Raw genomic sequence first — 19,139 nt, 5'->3', positions numbered from 1 at the left:
AAAGACAGAATATCAAAGTGTGACATATGCAGGTTAGTGGATATAAAACAACAGAAAGAGACACTACATCCACATGACATAGGGTGAACCTCATCCCTTGGGTATCCACAAAGCAACAATAAGGCAGAGTATGCCATGAAAACTGCGAAAAGTTTGTTGCTGAAAGCTGAAGCAGCAGGTTAAGACCCTTACCTGGCAGTGCTGGATCACCTCAACCCAGTCAAGGACTGAATGCAGAGCAATCTAAGAGAGTGGTGAGTAGGAGGACCAGGACCTTTCTACCAATGATAAACAATCTTCTGGAGCGAGAGATAAAGCACACAACACAACAACTGATTCACAACCAACAAAGACAAGCCAAACACTTCAACAAGACAGCAAAGAGCGTCAGAATTCAGCCTTTTGCACCCCACACGGTCTGGAGAAAGGCCACGGTTGTGAGACCTTAAGATCTGGTCATGCAGTAGATCGGCCATAGTGAAGTCACTCTGCACACTGAAAGAAAAGAGAAAGAGAAAGATGGAAATGTTAAAAAAAATTGTGTTAATGACATTGTTGAAATATGTTGTAATGTCACATTGACACATTGATATTGACTAAGTATTTGGTTTGTTTATGGACCAACAGAAGTTAAGAAATTAAAGTGACAAACAGTTATTTTAATTGTCTTCAAACATTGGTTGTCTTCAAATACTTGGATAAGTTCATTGCACATATGGAAGTTGTTTTCAACTGGCAAAATAACACTGAACTCAAACTAATCTTTTTGAGCTCAGAAAGCACGAATCTGAGAAGGTACTAATTAAAATGGTAAGATATAGAAAGAAAATACTGCGCCTAAAAGGTGTGGTTCTTATGTCTTTCTTTGTCAACACATCTTGCCGTCAACATTGTTCATGTTGCCATTCACAGCTCTTTCCTCAGAATTTGTTATTACATCTGGCCACAGAGTCCAGGGAAATGGACCAGTCAGAACAGTAGCTGACTGTTTTGTCCCTGTCGTCATCTAGGAATGATAACTTATATAAAGCCCATCCTGCTAGTAGCCACTGAGTTTACCTCTGCAGCTGATTGAGGTAAGCCCCACATAAATGAAACATACATATGTTACATAAGAGTAATGTTAATGGTTATTAAATATTACATGTTTGTATTTATTGATAGTTGGGGTTCTTCCTAAAATATGAAAGGCGGTATGTCTTGATATTAACTTTGTGTGACAACGTAATGTATTCAACTAAGAATTATGAATTTATTTTGAATAAACGTCCATATTTTTATCAGAAGTATACTTGTAAACATGTCCGGCTAATATATTTAATATTATTGGTTATTACTGGATGTTAAACGTGCAAGGACTGTCAAGACTTAATAGATTTAGAAATCACAGTTATTCTATGGTTTAACATTCAACAACAAAAATACAAGTTATTTAGCTTTTAAGAAGTTTGTCATAGTAGTAGTTGTAGTTGTTTAACAGTTTTTGCCATAACGTTTTTGTTCTCTGAATGAGAAATATTTCGCAACTTGCGTTAGGACATATGTTGGGTGTGAATCTGCTTATGATTACTTGTTGTCATGACTGAATCCAATACAACGATCCATATCAATCATAAGGCCTGCATTTAAGGTATTGAGTGTCCAGTGTCAACTCAAAGCTCTGTCAAATCTTCATTTTTTTTGAGCATGACCTAATCTCTCTCTCTCTCTCTCTCTCTCTCTCTCTCTCTTCCCCCCCCCTCCTCCCAAGCCGATGGAGCCGGAGTTCTGCTACGGGAATGGCTCTTGTGTGAGGACGGTCTACCCTGTTGCTGCCCGCGTCACCCTCTACTTGGTACTGGGGTCTGCGGTGGTCTTCACAGTGCTGGGGAACCTCTTTGTGATCGTGGCCATTTCTCACTTCAAACAACTCCACACGCCTACCAACTACCTGACCCTCTCCCTGGCCATAACCGACCTCCTCCTGGGGGTGATGGTCATGTTCCCCGGAATGATTCGCTCCGTTGAGAGCTGTTGGTTCTTCGGGGAGATGTTCTGCAAGCTATTCATCAGCTCAGACGTGTTGCTGTCCACCGCGTCCATCTTGAACCTGTCCTTTATATCCATAGACCGCTATTATGCCGTGTGCCAGCCTCTGCTCTACCCCCGTAAGATAACGATTCACACGGCAGTCGTCATGATCCTGGTCACATGGTGTGTCTCTGCTGTGGTCGGCTTCGGAATGATCTTCCTAAAGCTGAATATTTGGGGAATAGAGGAGTTCTACTATAACAAAGTGGCGTGTGAGGGAGGGTGCTTTTTGTTTACGACTGGGGTGGCCAGCACACTCTCTGCCATTATCTCTTTCTACATCCCCGGGGTCATCATGCTGGCCATCTACCTGAAGATCTACATGGTTGCCCAGAGACAAGCACACATCACAGGCCTACAGAACACCAGCTCCTCCAAGGTGGACAAACACCAGAGAAAAGCCACCAAAACGCTGGCCTTCGTCATGGGAGTGTTTCTGTCTCTCTGGACGCCGTTTTTCCTCTGTTACATCATTGACCCCTACATCGGCTACTCTGTTCCACCGGCCTTGTTCGACACACTTGTGTGGCTGGGGTATCTCAATTCCACCATCAACCCGTTGGTGTACGCCTTCTTCTACAGTTGGTTCAGGAAGGCGTTTCAAATGATTGTTTCTGGTCGCATCTTTCGGTCGGACATGTCAGACACAAAACTGTTCTCAGAGTGACAGTGGTTTGATGTTGAGGCCTCCAAGAAGATGTGGGGCCATGAAAATAAAGGCTTATCAACTGATGGGTTGAAATTCCAATAAATTACAAATGTTTGTCCCATTAAATCAGTTTAGTCATCATTAAAATAAATAAATACAATTTCATTAAACCCAAAACCAGCCAATTCTGGTATTATTTAAGGTACTATTCATGCTTTAATCATACTATTCAAGTTTCTCTCGCAAAAATTCCTGGTGTTGTGTCTTGTTGTGTCTTTACAAATGCTTAATTAAGTGTTTGATGTTAAACCCTGCTAAACCCACCCCTGAATCATTTGCGTTCCGAATTTTAGGATGTTATACTTCCACACCTGACATGACCACAGGTGCACAGGTAGCTCTCACATGGTAGCTCTCATTCTCACGCAACCAATTGGCTACTATTGGTGTTATCACGTGGCACAGATTATATTTTCTGTGTTGTTTCCAGCATTCTCGGAAAGTATCTCCCCGACATCAATGCTGTGTATCGGGAGAGGACATCCATAGTTCATTTAAAATCAATAATGTAGCATGGTTCACTCGAGTCCACTTTCTTTAACTGCAGAAACCTCAGAAAAGTGGAAAACATGAATGAAGGTTTACTTCAGACACTTGAATTGGTCTATGGCTATATGTGAATGTTGTTAACTGACAAAATATAAATCAAATCTGGGAATAAATCTATGGAAGATCAGAATGTGTCTTTCTCTTCCCTACATTTCCATTCAAACTACATTTCCATTTGAAGTCCTTAATCTTACACTGATGAGCTTGTTATTTAGTTTGACATTGTACATATGTAGCAAGGCAACATTTTCCCTTGAGCAAGGTAGAAAAAAGTATGAATTTAATAAAGTCATTAAAATACAGTGTAAAATGGTGTTGGCGTTATGTGTCTCTTTCTCAATACATCTTCCCGTCAACATTGTCCACGTTGACATTTACAGTCTTTTCTCAGAGATTGTGATTGCATCTGGCCACATTGTCTAGGGAAATGGCCCAGTCAGAGCAGAGGCTGACTGTTTTGACCCTGACACCATCTGGAAAAGATAACTTATATAAAGCACATCCTGCTTGTAGCCACTGAGTATTCCTCTCTAGCTGACGGAGGTAAGCCCCCACTTAAGGGTTTATCAAACTTTAAACTATTTGCTCTCCAAGTTAAGTTTGATACATAAGAGTATTGGAAAGAGTTATTAAATAATATCTATATTTACTTACAATTTGGTGATGTTCTTTAAATATTAAAGGTTTTGTGGACAATGTATTGATATTATTTGTGTGTGAAAACATCTAAATTGTTCTACCATTTTTGTTATTTTTGTGCAATGAATAACCCTACTCAATTGGATTTTCTTTTCAGAAGTAAATATGAATGGGTGTCCTGCTAAAACCATTCATAATACTGGCAATATTAAATTACAGGGACTGTAAAGACAGTGGATAGGATAAGCAGAGACGAGGCAGTTTTTCTATGGTTTAGCAAAAAAAGTTGTGCCACAATCTTTTAATTATAAACAACTACGACTGAAATATAGTTAACTTAGCCCCTATATAGGATGTGATGTTCTGGTAATTTACGGACAAGGATTGTGGCATGACTTTTTTTACTGTCTGCATGAGGTATATTTGGCAAATTAATTAAGCACATATGTTGGGTGTGAACAGCCTGTCATGTTGTCATGACTGAATAGAGTCGATGTGCCAGATATTATTAACAGTGCATCATTCCTGTCATTTTTCGCTGTCATTTATCACTGAACCATGGCAAAAACAAATGCTTTGTATTATTTGTAATAGTACAAATGGTATAGTCTACTAAAGCTTTAAATTATCATTTAAACAATCCTTTGTAATAAATGTTTTATCATGCGATATAATATATAATACTTGTAGATTGAACATTGTACTGTAAACTAGGAAGTGACAGTTTACTAATGATTGTAACATGGAATGGATAGGGCTATTGAGAGATCGTACTGTACCACATTGTGACTCATCAACATGATCATTTAACAAGGTGATAAAAAGCTTTGCTGAAGGCCTGCATTTAGCAACATAAGAATGTATTGTATATTGTAAATACTGGAAAAAGCTCTGTCAAATCCTCTATTGATTATGATGGCAGATGAAATTACACAACTCTCATAATATCTTTATACAATGCACTTGTAACAAAGCCAATTGCTAAATGCCACCTAGGTTGCTCCGACACTCCAGCTAAGTGACTTTAATTGGGCTCCTCCAGACAAGACACACATGGCCTGGTGTTGCATGGATGAGATCTCTTTTCGAGTGTGTGGTGATGGCTTGTCTAACCTGTGCACACTGATTGCTCTATGTGCAACAGGTGTGCAGCCTCACCCAGCCCCCGAGTCCAATCATACTAGGCCAAGCCAGCTGTTTAAAGCAGCCATTAACACCCCCACAGCGCTATCATCATCTGAATTGTATCCCGTATACAGTATGTGTCATGTATTTTTTGCCTAAGATCCTTTGCATCTGGGTGCCATAACCCCTCCCCCCCACACCCTTCCCTTCCACTGCTTTTCCCACACTCGCTTACCTCCCTACCCCTCCCCCCCATCCAAGGCCGATGGAGCCAGAGTTCTGCTACGGGAATGACTCGTGTGCGAGGACCGTCTACCCTGTCACTGTCCGCGCAGCCCTCTATGTGGTCCTGGGGTCTGCGGTGGTCCTCACGGTTCTGGGGAACCTCTTTGTGATCGTGGCCATCGCTCACTTCAAGCAACTCCACACGCCTACCAACTACCTGACCCTCTCCCTGGCCGTAACCGACCTCCTCCTGGGAGTTCTGGTCATGCTCCCCGGCATGAGTGAGTCCATCGAGAACTGCTGGTACTTTGGTGTGATGTTCTGCAAGCTCTACAACTGCTCCACCGTCTTGCTGTGCACCGCGTCCATCTTAAACCTGTCCTTTATATCCATCGACCGCTATTATGCTGTGTGCCACCCTATGCTCTACCCCTGTAAGATAACGGTTCACACAGCAGTCTTCATGATCCTGGTCACATGGTGTGTCTCTTCTCTGGTCGGCTTTGGTATGTTCATCCGGAAGACGAATATATCAGGAATTGTTTCCTTTTACATCCCCGGGGTCATCATGCTGGGCATCTACCTGAAGATCTACATGGTTGCCCAGAGACAAGTGCACACCATAGGCCTAGAGAACACCAGCTCCTCCAAGGTGGACAAGCACCAGAGGAAAGCCACCAAAACGTTGGCCATCATCATGGGCGTGTTTCTGTCCTTCTGGGCGCCATTTTTCATCCTTAACATCATCGACCCCTTCATTAGCTACGCTGTACCGCCCGCCTTGTTCGACACATTCGTCTGGCTGGGGTATCTGAATTCCACCATCAACCCGTTGGTGTACGCCTTCTTCTACAGTTGGTTTAGGAAGGCGTTTCAAATTATGGTTTCTGGTCGCATCTTTCGGTCTGACATGTCAGAGACAAAACTGTTTGCAGAGTGACAGTGGTTTCATGTTGAGGCTTCCCAGAAGCTGCTGAAAAGAAAGGCTTTTCAACTGATGGGTGGAAATTCAAAGAAATTAGTTCATAAATGATTATTGTTTGTCCCATTAAAATAAATATATATAATTTCATGAAACCCAAAACCACCTAATACTGATATTATGTATGGTACTATGCATGCCGGCTGTGTTATTGAGTTTCTCTCTACCTTTTTTTTTAATCCAGCAATGTTTGCTGTTTCTTTTGCAGTCTTGCTCTTATTTGTTGTTGTTTCTTGCGGAAAATTCCTGATGTTCCATGTTGTTTCTTTTCAAATGCTTAATTGAGTGTGAGGTGTTAAACCAACCAACAGCCGTGCCACCAGTGAATCATTTTTCTTATTTTTTTTCCCTCATAAGTGTTAATTGTCTACTAATTAGATGAGTGCTGCATGCAGCGCTCAACTATTGTTCTTCATCAGTTTCTTCCTTCCTTCCTTCCTTCCTTCCTTCCTTCCTTCCTTCCTTCCTTCCTTCCTTTCTTATTCTCTACAAACTTTGGGACCTATCTCCTTCCTCAATTTCTCAACTAGAGACTCCATTAAAATTTAAAAATGTTCATGTTAGCTTGGAATTGCGCACTTAATCTTCAGATTTTTAAAATATTTTCTACTTTTTAAGATATTCTACTATTAAGATATTATCTTCTTTTTAACATGGGAGTCAATGCGAGGACAGCAGAGCCGTCCTCTGGTACTTCAACTGTTTTAGATGTAGCTAAATCAACTTGAATTGGTCTATGGCTATATATGAATGTTGTTCTTAAGTGCAATAATATAAATTAAAATCAAATCTGCGACGAAATCTATGGAAGATCAGAATGTATCTTAAACTTCCCTACAATTCCATTCAAACTATGTTTACATTTTAAGTCCTTAATCTTATACTGATGGGCTTGTTATTTTTCTTGACATTGTACATAATAAACCAAGGCAACGTTTTCCTTTGAGCAAGGTAAAAGAAGGATAAGTAGGAATTTAACAAAGCAATAAAAACACAGCGCCAAATGGTGTGTCTCTTGCTCAACACATCTTGCCCTCAACATTGTCGATGTTGCCATTTAAAGCCCTTTCCTGAGGGATGTGTTTGCATCTGGCCACATTGTCTGGGGAAATGGCCCATTCAGAGCAGAGGCTGACTGTTTTGACCCTGACGCCATCTAGAAGCGATAACTTATATAAAGCACGTCCTGCTTGTAGCCACTGAGTATTCCTCTCTAGCTGACAGAGGTAAGCCCCCACTTAAAGATTTATTAAACTTTAAACTACTTGCTCTCCAAGTTAATTTGATACATAAGAGTGATGGAAATGTTTATTAAATAATATCTATCATAACTTCAAATTTGGTGATATTCCTTAAATATAGGTTGTGTGGTCAATATATTGACATTATTTGTGTGCAACAACATCTTAATTGTTCTAAAATTTTTGTTATTTTAGTATGAATAACCCTACTCAACTCGATTTTCTTTTAAGAAGTAAATTTGAATTGATGTACTGCTAAAAAAATTCATAAAACTGGCAAAATTAAAATGCAAAGACTGTAAAGACAGTGGTTAGTATAAGCAAAGACAAGGCGGTTTTGATATGGCTTGGCAAAAAAAAATCATGCCACAATCTTTAATTATACACAACTACAACTGAAATATAGTTAAAGGTCCCATGGCATGCAACTTCATGGATGCTTTAATATAGATATTAGTGGGCCAATAAACAGTATTTGAAGACGTTCCCGAAATTCAGCCGGGGCTGCAGAATTACAGCCAGTCGCACATTGAGCTTTCCCCAAATGCGCCGTTTCGGTGTCTGTAGCTTTAAGGCAAATGAGGAGGAGAGAGGCAGGTCAAGGAGGAGGTTGGGGGTGTGGCCCTGAGCAGCTTGTGGCCACGGTACCATGCGCACTGTTTACAGTGGATGTATCGCAATGAAGAGGCGCACACAGCCTTTGGCAGCGTTCTGTAAATATTCTAGAACACTCCGGGTGCTCCGGCGGGAGTCCTGGAGCTCTATAAATAATATCATATTATGCATAGATATCTATATCATATAATATATATTATCTGCCTAGGCAGCCTATATGGATTAAAAAATGAAAACGTTAACATTTAGAATGAAAATACGACGCAAGAAAGGGCCTTATGTCTTACTCTTCCCTACATTTCAATTCAAACCTCATTTAAATGATAAGCTCCTTATCTTATACTGATGGGCAATGTTCTTTTTAACACTGTCTTGTTATTTAGTTTGACATAGAACCAACACAAGTTGATTCCTTGAGCGAGGTCAAAACAAAGATAACTATTGATTTAAACAGATATTTTAAATCTAGTTAATTGAGCCCCAAAAAGGTGTAAGTCTCTCTTTCTCAACACATCTTGCCCTCAACATTGTCCCATTGGCTGATGTTTTGACCCTGGCGTCATCTTGAAATGATGTGTATATATATAAAGCAAATCCTGCTAGAATGCCTCTTCATCTGAGAGAGGTAAGCCCCACATAAGGCTTTATCAGTCTTTAAACTGCTTACTCTCAAGTAAACAATTCTACACACAATAAATGGAAATGGTTATTAATTAATATGTGTCTATCTTAACTAAATATTTGGTGACGTTCCTTTAAATAAGCCAGGTTGTGTGTAATGTATTGTTTTCATTTGTGTGAGAAAATCTTTTTAAACTATTTCAATCATTTTTGTTAGTTGAAGAACCCTATCCTATAGTCCAGGGGTGCCCAACCAGTCGATCGCGGTCTACCAGTAGACCGCCGACAGATCCCAAGTCGGCCGCGAGGGGTGAAGAAAAGAAATAGATAAATAAAAAAATAATAATAATTTGCGCGGGACATATACGCGCGGTACCGCATGCGCTGTCAACAGCAGTTGAAAGCCGTCAACAGTAGTTACGCACTCCTAAACGTTGGCATGGCTGAGGGGAAAGCTAAGACCTACAATTTTCACCCTGAGTGGGAGGAAGATTATTGATCATTGTTGAGAAGGTGCCGTGCGCAGACGGAATGAAACCCCCACTGAAGTCTGTAGGTTCCCCCCCCCCCTTGAAGCTAAGTTTTCAATGTTGACACTAGGCTGGTAGATCTCGGGAGGTTGGCTACTTGAAAAGTACATCTTGGGTCAAAAAAGGTTGGGCACCCCTGCTATAGTCGAAAGATGAGAAATCGAGAAGTAAATTTTAATGAGTACATTTTTCAGCTAAAACAATTCAAGGGACTTTAAAACCAGTCTGCCAGTCAAAAAAAGTCATGCCAAAATCTTTAATTAACCCAAACCCTAACCAATTACAACATAAAAACAATTCATGAGCCCTTATGTCATGTTGTAGTTGTTTATAATTAAGGACTGTACTATGACTTTTAATCACAAATTTTCAGTGTTGTTTCTAGAATTCTGGGCCAGTATCTGCCCGATCCTGATGCCATGTATCGGAACAGGACATCCCTAGTTCATATAAAATCAATAATGTGGCATGGTTCACTCAAGTGCACTTAACTTGAGTTGGTGTTGCCATACCAAGCGTCTTAGAGTACAATATTAAGCGCTATATAAATTTCATTTATTATTATTATTATACCACACAGTAATGCCCCCTGTGAGGACGCTCTCCACCAGACCTCTCTAGGCCTGGGTGAGCGGTTGACAGCTGAGGCCGGCTTTTTTCAGGGATCTAATGAAGTAAAACCTCTGTTCAGCCTTTTTCACAGTGGCCGTGATGTTCTCTGACCAGCTGAAGGTGTTGGTGATGTGAAGGCCCAGGAACTTCACGCTCTCAACACGCTGCACCACAGCACCTTCGATGTGCAGGGCTTGTAGGGGGGGAGCTTTCTTCCGGAAGTCAAGAATTATCTCCTTGGTCTTGTCAGTGTTCATGACAAGGCAGTTCTCCTCTCCTTAGGCGAGTATGCTGTCCACCAGCTGCCTTTAGTGTGTCTCAGCACCGCCCTTGATGGATCCCAGGATTGATGTGTCATCTGCAAATTTGTAAATATGACAAGTTTTGTGAGAAGATAAACAGTCATTGGTGTATAATGTGAACAGTCATGGGCTAAAGCCCTTGGGGGTCCCAGTGCTGATTGTTGGGGCTGTGGATACCCTGTTACCTACTCGAACCACCTGTGGTCTTTCTGTCAGGGAGTCGAGTATCCAGCTGCAGCTGGAAGAGGGCAGCCCAAGGCCTGCCAGTTTAGCCACTAGTTTACTGGGCAGTACAGTATTACTGAACTGTAGTCCAGAAAGAGCATTCGGACAGATGTGTTGGGGGTGTTCAGATGCTCCACGGCCGAGTGCAGGGCTAGTGCTACAGTGTGATCCACTGATCGGTTTTTCCTATAGGCGAATTGGAGAGGTTCAGTTGTTATGGGAATAATGGAATCCATGGCCTTCAGCACTACTTTTTCAAGGCACTTCATGGCAACTGAAGTGAGTGCCACTGGACGGAAATCATTCATGCAGGTTGTGTGTGGCTTCTTGGGGACCGGTATGATTATGGATTCTTTTGAATAGCAGTGGGACAACAGCCTGAGCCAGTGAGATTTTGAAGATGTCGGTGTACACCTCAGCCAGCTCTGCTTCACAGGCTTTCAGAACTCTCAGTGATACACCGTCCGGCCCTGCTGCCTTGCGGGGGTTGACCTGCTGCAGAGATCTTAAAACCTGTGCCCGTGTTACCGGGAGGCTTTCCTCCAGGTCACCTGATGGTAATGCTGGCATGGTGTTCTGCCGGTGGGTATCAAACCGGGCATAGAACAAATTTAGTTTATCCGCAAGGTGGTGTCTGAGGTGCTAGCTGTTGGCTTGTTCCCCTTGTAATTCATGACAGCCTGAATTCCCTGCAACATCCTGCGGGATTCATTTCCAGTGTAAGGCAAGGCAAGGCAAGGCAACTTTATTTATATAGCACTTTTCATACACAAGGCAGACTCAAAGTGCTTCACATATAAACATTGTCATACAATAAAATAAAATAATAGATAAGTAAAAGAAAAACATATGCAAAGAAATGGTTAATATAGAAAAAGGCATTTTAGTATTAAAATAGAAAATAAAGGCAAAGTTAAAAAAAGCTTTTTAGAAAGTGCAATGTATTTAAGATTTTAGCAGAAAGCTATAGCAAACATAAAAGTCTTCAGTCTTGTTTTAAAGGTGCTCAGAGTTGGGGCAAGTCTTAAATCCTCTGGGAGTTTATTCCAGCTATTTGTTGCATAGTAACTAAATCCTGCTTTCCCATGTTTTGTGTTTACTCTGGGGATAATTAACAGATTGGTCTCAGAGGATCTTAGTGGTCTAGAAGGCTGATGTAGTGGAAGCATAGCAGTTAAATATTTTGGGCCTAAACCATGTAGGGATTTATAGGTTAGCAACATGATTTTAAAATCAATTCTCTGACCTACAGGAAGCCAAGGTAACGATTTCAGAATTGGTGTAATATGATCAAATCTTTTGGTCTTTGTTAGAACTCTAGCAGCAGCATTCTGAACAAGCTGAAGCTTCCTCAGAGTTTGTTTTGGAAGACCTGTGAGGAGACCATTGCAGTAATCAAGCTTACTAGTGATAAAGGCATGTACAAGTTTTTGTAAGTCTTCGGTGGACATGAGCCCTCTAAGTCTTGCTACATTTTTAAGGTGATAATATGCCGATTTTGTAACTGATTTGATGTGACTGTCAAAATGTAAATCTGAATCCATGATAACCCCTAGATTTCTGGCTTTGATTGAGGTTTTCAGGGACAGAGAGTGAAGGTGTTGGGTTACTTTAAGCCTTTCCGTTTTAGGACCAAATACAATTATCTCTGTTTTGTCCTCATTTAGTTGAAGGAAATTTCGGCACATCCATTCCTTCACTTGCTCAATGCACTGGCACAGCAGATCTATGGGCCGATAGTCATTTGGTGATAGCGATACATAGATTTGCGTGTCATCAGCATAGCAATGATGGTCAATATTGTTATTTTGCATGATTTGCCCTAGAGGGAGCATGTAGATATTGAATAAAGAGGGTCCTAAGATCGAACCTTGTGGGACTCCACATGTCACGTTGGTTGATTCTGATACAAAGTCGCCAATGGAAACAAAGTAGTTCCTATTTTGTAGGTAGGACCTGAACCAATTTAAGACAGTGCCTGAAAGCCCCACCCAGTTTTCTAACCTTTCCAGAAGTAATGTATGGTCTACAGTGTCGAATGCAGCACTGAGGTCAAGTAGCATTAGTATTGAGGTTTTGCCAGAGTCTGTGTTAAGACGGATGTCGTTTACAACTTTAATAAGGGCGGTCTCAGTGCTGTGCAGGGGTCGAAATCCTGATTGGAAGGTGTCATAGCAACCAGTTGATGCCAGGAAGTGATTTAGTTGCTGGAGGACAACTTTCTCAATGATTTTACTTATGAAGGGTAGATTTGATATTGGTCTGTAGTTGTTAATAATAGAGGCATCTAGGCTCCGCTTTTTTAAAAGGGGTTTAATAACTGCAGTTTTCAAAGCTTTTGGGAACTTGCCTGACTGGAGAGAGTTGTTAACTATCTGCAATATGTCTACTGCTAGGCAGTCGAAAACATTCTTAAAGAGGTTGGTAGGTATAGTATCAAGGCAACAGGTGGATGGCTTTAGTTGTGTCACAGTTTCCACAAGATTTTGAGAGTCTATAACATTAAAGCATGCCATCCTTGCCACGTAATTTTTGCCTGAACAGGGTGGTAGTCCAACATTTTTGTTTGACCTGGAGATATTGATGGCGCGTCTGATACCTTCAATTTTATCAATATAAAAAATTGCATTTCTGCGTTGAATGGAGATCAGGTGGAATTTCTGTTGGGGGGTTGGTCAGTCTGTCAACAGTTGCAAATAGGGTTTTTGCATTATTAGTGTTGGTTTTAATGATATTGGAGAAAAATGTTTCTCTAGCATTTTTTAAGTCTAAATTGTAGGCACGGAGGCTCTCTTTATAGATATCATGGTGAATATGAAGTTTTGTTTTACGCCAGATGCGTTCAACCTTCCTGCATTCCTTTTTCTGTGCTGTTACAGAAGCAGCTTTTCTCCAGGGTGCCTTTTGCTTTCCAGAAATCGTTTTAACCTTATAAGGTGCAATGACATCTATGACTTTCAAAATTTTCAAATTAAAGTTTTCTACAAGATCATCAGCAGTACATGGGTTTAGAGGTGGTAGCAAGGAGATGGCCTTTTTAAAAAGTACATTAGAATCTTCATTGATATACCGTTTTTTGACGGTGTTTGATTTTGTCTGTATGTCGGGAATAAAAGATATGTTAAAGAAAACACAAAAGTGGTCAGACAAGGAAGGATCAGTCACAGAGAGATCAGAAACATTGAGGCCCTTTGTGATAACCAGGTCTAGAGTGTGCCCCTTGTAATGAGTAGCCTCTTTCACATGTTGAGACAGTTCAAATGTGTCCAAAATGGTAAAAAGTTTTTTTGCACACTTGTCATTCAAATCATCAGTATGAAAATTGAAGTCACCAGTTATAACTAGACAGTCAAATTCTGTGGAGATGCTAGACAATAATTCTGTGAATTCATCGAAAAAATTTGCAGAATATGTGGGTGGCCTGTAAATAATTAATAGGAGAACTCTGGGGGAGCATTTCAATACAGCACTAAGGTATTCGAACGATGGAAAATCCCCAAATAACATCTGTTTCCCCTGAAATACATTTTTAAATATAGCAGCAACCCCTCCACCTCTTTTTCCAGATCTACATGCATCAAAAAAGTTATAGTCGGGAGGAGCTGTCTCTATCAGAACGGTTGCACTGTTATTTTGTTCCAGCCATGTTTCAGTTAAAAACATAAAATCCAGTTTGGAAGTGTTAATAAAATCATTAACTAAAAATTATTTGTTATTAAGAGACCTCACATTAAGTAGAGCCATCCTGATGGTGCTGTTGATAGGCTTTAAGGTTGTTTTTGGTTTGGAGGCAATAGATATGAGATTTGTGAGGTTAGCAGTGTGTCTAAGTTTCCCTTTGTTTACTCTCTTAGTGGTGACAGCATGAATGCGAAAGTTGCCCTGCTTTGACGTAGGCAACCTTGGGTTAAGCAGATTATGAGAAACTTCCTTTATACTGTGTCTACGGCTGAACCCTTTTTTGTCTCAGTAATACTCAGGACTACTATCGGGGCGGGGGCGGGGCGCCGTCCTCCTGGGTGTTAGCAGTGTTAGCAGCCTGCGGCCATGACGTGGCGATGCTATCATTGACACAGATGCAAGTTTGATGCCAGCATGTTCCAGTTTCTTAAATTCGGCTGGAAAAACGCAAAGGGAGACATCGGAGCTGGAGTTGTTGTTGTGGCTATGGGAGAGATGAGGCTGGAGGTCATCATCGATGGGGGAATGCAGAGGAGGGGGGTGGCCGTTCCTCGCCAAGCCAGCATCAGCGATGGGGGAGGGCACAGTGTTGATGGCGTCGGGCGGGCTGTTGTCTCTCTTCAAGGTCTGTGGGCTGTCTGCTATCTGTGTGTCCGATAGTGGCAGAGTAGTTGTGTGGGGGAGGCTGTAGTCTCGCTTCTTCTCAACCTGTGCTCTGATTGTGGCCTGTGCGTCAGACCATGGCAAGATTGTGGCCTGTGCGTAAAGCGAGAAGAGTAGATTGTCACTCAACAGTTTTGAGCCTAACCTGTTTGGGTGTAGGCCATCTGCTCTGAAAAGATATTTGCGCCCCCAGAATAAGTTGAAATTGTCAATAAAGTCCCTTCCTCTTTCATTGCAGACTCTGGAAAGCCATGTATTCAGTGCAAGTAGACGACTGAATCTGTTTATTCCCCTGTCAACAGTTGGTATGGGTCCACTGATGGAAGACTTGATGTGTATTTTGTCCAGTGTATCCAATAGATCAGTGTAATCCCTCTTCAGAAGTTCTGACTGTTCTCTTTGAATATCATTAAATCCTGCATGCACAACAATGTGTAGCAGTTCTCCAATTATTCTGTGCGTGACTTTTTTGCAGTTCTGATTGATTTGAGCAGGGCGTATCGGGCCAGCCTGTACTGTTGTTCATTTCCAGACTGGAAAGCCATGCTCCATTCCCTGATCTTGGCTTGGATTTCCTGGTTAAAACATGGTTTTTGATTTGGAAATCTTCTGTAGATCCTGGGGGGCACACAGATGAATGTGCACCAGCTAATGTAGCAAATCACTGTGGCAGTATAGTCATGACTGTTGTCTGTGGCTACCCTGAACACATCTATGTTAGTTGTTTGTAAGCAGTCTCTCAGTTCAGATAGTGCATCGTCTGACCATTTTTGTACTGTCATGACTGAGAAAGCCTTTGCTTTGAGCTTCTTGCTGTATGTTGGTTGCAGTAGAATGGCAATGTGATCATATTTACTAAAGTTGGGCTCAGGCACTGCAGTGTATGCGTTTGTTAGATTACTGTAACATTAGTCCGATATGTTTTTCCCTCTCGTGGGGAAAGTAACATTTAGATAACACTGACTTTAACTTACAATGATTAAAATCCCCTAACACCACAAAAGTATGGAGGTAGATTTGTGTCTTTATTATGCAATCAAAAATAATAGGTTTGAGAGCAAAACTTTCCACACTGCAATCAAAAAATAGGTTTGAGAGCAAAACTTTCCACACTGCAATCAAAAAATAGATTTGAGAGCAAAACTATCGACACTGCAATCAAGAAATGTTTTATTGCAAGATAAATTAATGTGATAAAAAAAATATTAATGGGAATCCAAAACATTTGTTTGCAAACCCAAAAGTTATGTTTGCAAATCCAAAAGTTTTGTTTGCGAATCCAAAAGTTTTGTTTGCGAATCAAAAAGCTTTGTTTGAGAATCCTAAAGTTTTGCTTGCGAATACAAAAGCTTTGCTTGCTGTTGAGCTGAATCTCGTGGGCGGGACCTACGCCGAAAGATGTAAGACACGTCTCTATTGGCCAGTCTCGATCGGAGTGACAGCTTGGCAACATCCGAAAGCCGCTGCCCCCCGACCGCCTCCAGAAGCAGATTGTCGGCCTGACGGACAGGGTGTTCGTTTGTGCCTCTCAATCCGCGGCGGCGGTCAACAACATCGCCCTGCTCTCCTCTGCCATGGTCTCCTTGTCGGCTGACAGGGAGGCCTATGAAATTTTCAGGGCGCGCAAGCGCGCGCACGGGACAAGCCCATAAGGCGAAGCCTAGACGGCGTAGCCTACATGAAATAGAACTCCCTCTCGGATGTTGCCAAGCTGTCACTCCGATCGAGACTGGCCAATAGAGGCGTGTCTTACATCTTGCGGTGTAGGTCCCGCCCACGAGATTCAGCTCAACAGCAAGCAAAGCTTTTGGATTCGCAAGCGAAACTTTAGGATTCGCAAACAAAGCTTTTGGATTCGCAAACAAAACTTTTGGATTTGCAAACAAAACTTTTGGATTCGCAAACAAAACTTTTGGATTTGCAAACAAAACTTTTGGGTTTGCAAACAAAACTTTTGGATTCCCATTAATATTTTTTTTATCACATTAATTTATCTTGCAATAAAACAGTTCTTGATTGCAGTGTCGATAGTTTTGCTCTCAAATCTATTTTTTATTGCAGTGTGGAAAGTTTTGCTCTCAAACCTATTTTTTGATTGCAGTGTGGAAAGTTTTGCTCTCAAACCTATTATTTTTGATTGCATAATAAAGACACAAATCTACCTCCATACTTTTGTGGTGTTAAGGGATTTTAATCATTGTAAGTTAAAGTCAGTATTATCTGAATATGACTTTCCCCACGAGAGGGAAAATGCACTGTAGCTCCCTCGGTAAGTAGAACGGTCTGCATTTAATGGTCAGGTATTCCAGATTAGGTGAACACAGTTTTGCAACAATATTAGTCTCTGTACACCACGACTGCTTGACCTGGGCCCCGTTTCCCGATAACGATGGATCTTCGCTCGTACGATCATTCTCCCGATGGATCTTGCGATCCATCGTCAATTTCTTTGGAGCGTTTCCCGAAACTCCTCTTAACGTGAACGCGCATTCGCTGCACTCACGACGTCGTAGGATTGTAACTGTCTACTGACACGGTGCTGAAATGGGCTCCGTAGGAGGGGGAGACGCAGGAATGTCGCAGGAAAATTGGGTTAAAAAGGGTTAAAATATATCCCCATCAAGGACAACAGCAGAGTAGCCTACAAAAAAAATAGACTGCAATTATATGAATGCTAAAGACATTAAAACACAATTGATTAGGCTTAAACTGACATACATCAGTCCTAATCCTGAATGCACTGTGCGTTTCACGGCATTTTCCCCCCTGAAATAATTCCTCTTCACACCTGTGAATAACCCGGGAGACGTCCATGATGAGGAATACAACGAAGCCCACCGTCTGGCCCGGTGCATCGTTGAGCGCACGATCGGGAGGTGGAAGTTGCGCTTTAGATGCCTTCACAAGTCAGGCGGAGGGCTCCAGTTTTCGCCGGCCAAGTCATGCGCCGTGATATGTGTGACGGCTATGTTGCACAACATTGCAGCTAAGGCTGGGGTGGCATTGCTTGAACCGGAGGACGTTGAGGACGATGACGATGAGGAAGATCGGTGTGAGGACGGCCTCCCTCATAACTACGCGGCTGGTTTTCATGCGCGTCGAATAGTGATTGAGACTTTTTTTAACCCCCTCCACCCTCCCTCATGTCACTAAACATTCCCGTCAACGTGACCAATCCCCACCATATCCCAGCCTTTTGCCTGCTTCTTTGCTTGTTTTTTATAAAAAAAATTATTTCTTTATTTATTTATTTTTTTAATTTCTTTAATTACGTTATTTTTTATTTTTTTGAATTTGTTTAATTGAAATTTTTTTTTACATTATTTTATGCTACGTTTTATGAGTAGCCTATGTCAGTCTGCACAAATCCCCCCACTTTCTCTCACACATTTTGAGTGCCCTGCCTGCGCAAACATTTTCTGGACTGTCCCGTTTTATTTTGGCCATTTTAACATCTTTATTAATAAATTAATTAATAATCTTTATTAATTACCAAACTAAGAACATAAAGGCGCAATGCGTTTTAATAAAACGCATCCAATATACGGAATGTCCGATGGTGACGCCACTGAGGCTATAGCTGACGATGCTCTTAGCGTCCTACGAGTACCTACGAGCACCCCTGGAGTACTCGTTAGCTACGAGCGTTTTCAAGACGTTCGTGACCAACGATGCTTTCGGGAAACGCGGTGAAAACTCTACGATGCCCTTTTGACGCACTTCACGATCCACTTATGCCGCTTTTCCACTGCATGGTACCAGCTCGACACGACTCGACTCGACTCGACTCAGCTCGCCTTTTTTGCGTTTCCACCGCGAAAACATGGTATCTGGTACCTGAAGTGGCTGCTTTTTCTAGTACCGCCTCGCTCTAGGTTCCAAGCGGCTGAGCCGTTGCTAAAAGGTGACGTCGGCAGACGGCCGGCCACTGATTGGCCAGAGAGTGTGACGAAGTCACGAGAGCGACATGGCAACCATGCTGGTAACAGCCATAGCAGCGCCGCAGCCAACATATTCCACTTCTTCAACATGCCAGCTAATAATACGAACACGAATACCATCGCATCGATGTTCTCCATTGTTGTTATGTGGGTTCTGTCCATGTGTGGGTTACGTAGGTGTTGTTTGCGTCGCGTACAAAAATACGTCACGGCGCTTTCGCGCAGCCGACCCCGCCCACGTCCCGGAGGTACTATTTGCGGTGGAAAAGGACCCGCGCTGCTACCGTGTCGAGTCGTGTCGAGTCGTGTCGTGTCGAGTCGAGCTACATGTGCGGTGGAAAAGTGGCATTAGGCTAACGACGCTTTCGGGAAACGGGGCCCAGGGCAGTGAGTTTTGCCGGGTTCACAG

General features: G+C 41.9%; 2 protein-coding genes across 2 annotated transcripts; both read left to right on the top strand.

Annotated features, from left to right (window-relative positions):
* The first annotated feature begins 1,753 nt into the window (after positions 1 to 1,753).
* Positions 1,754 to 2,737, top strand: LOC115561586 (trace amine-associated receptor 1-like). Its single transcript, XM_030381734.1, has one exon. The coding sequence runs from the start codon at positions 1,754 to 1,756 to the stop codon at positions 2,735 to 2,737; it is 984 nt and encodes a 327-aa protein (XP_030237594.1).
* A 2,620-nt stretch (positions 2,738 to 5,357) lies between these two features.
* LOC115561585 (trace amine-associated receptor 4-like) lies at positions 5,358 to 6,257 on the top strand. Its single transcript, XM_030381733.1, has one exon. It carries the CDS (start codon positions 5,358 to 5,360, stop codon positions 6,255 to 6,257), a length of 900 nt encoding a protein of 299 aa, XP_030237593.1.
* The last annotated feature ends 12,882 nt before the right edge of the window (positions 6,258 to 19,139 follow it).

This window comes from Gadus morhua, chromosome 16, assembly GCF_902167405.1.
Source record: "Gadus morhua chromosome 16, gadMor3.0, whole genome shotgun sequence".
Taxonomy (NCBI): Eukaryota; Metazoa; Chordata; class Actinopteri; order Gadiformes; family Gadidae; genus Gadus; species Gadus morhua.
This window is presented reverse-complemented; position numbering and strand designations above follow the sequence as displayed.

Bases quoted from the DNA above. Each gene is read 5' to 3' on its own strand.
- LOC115561586 (XM_030381734.1), top strand. From the start codon at position 1,754: ATGGAGCCGGAGTTCTGCTACGGGAATGGCTCTTGTGTGAGGACGGTC.
- LOC115561585 (XM_030381733.1), top strand. From the start codon at position 5,358: ATGGAGCCAGAGTTCTGCTACGGGAATGACTCGTGTGCGAGGACCGTC.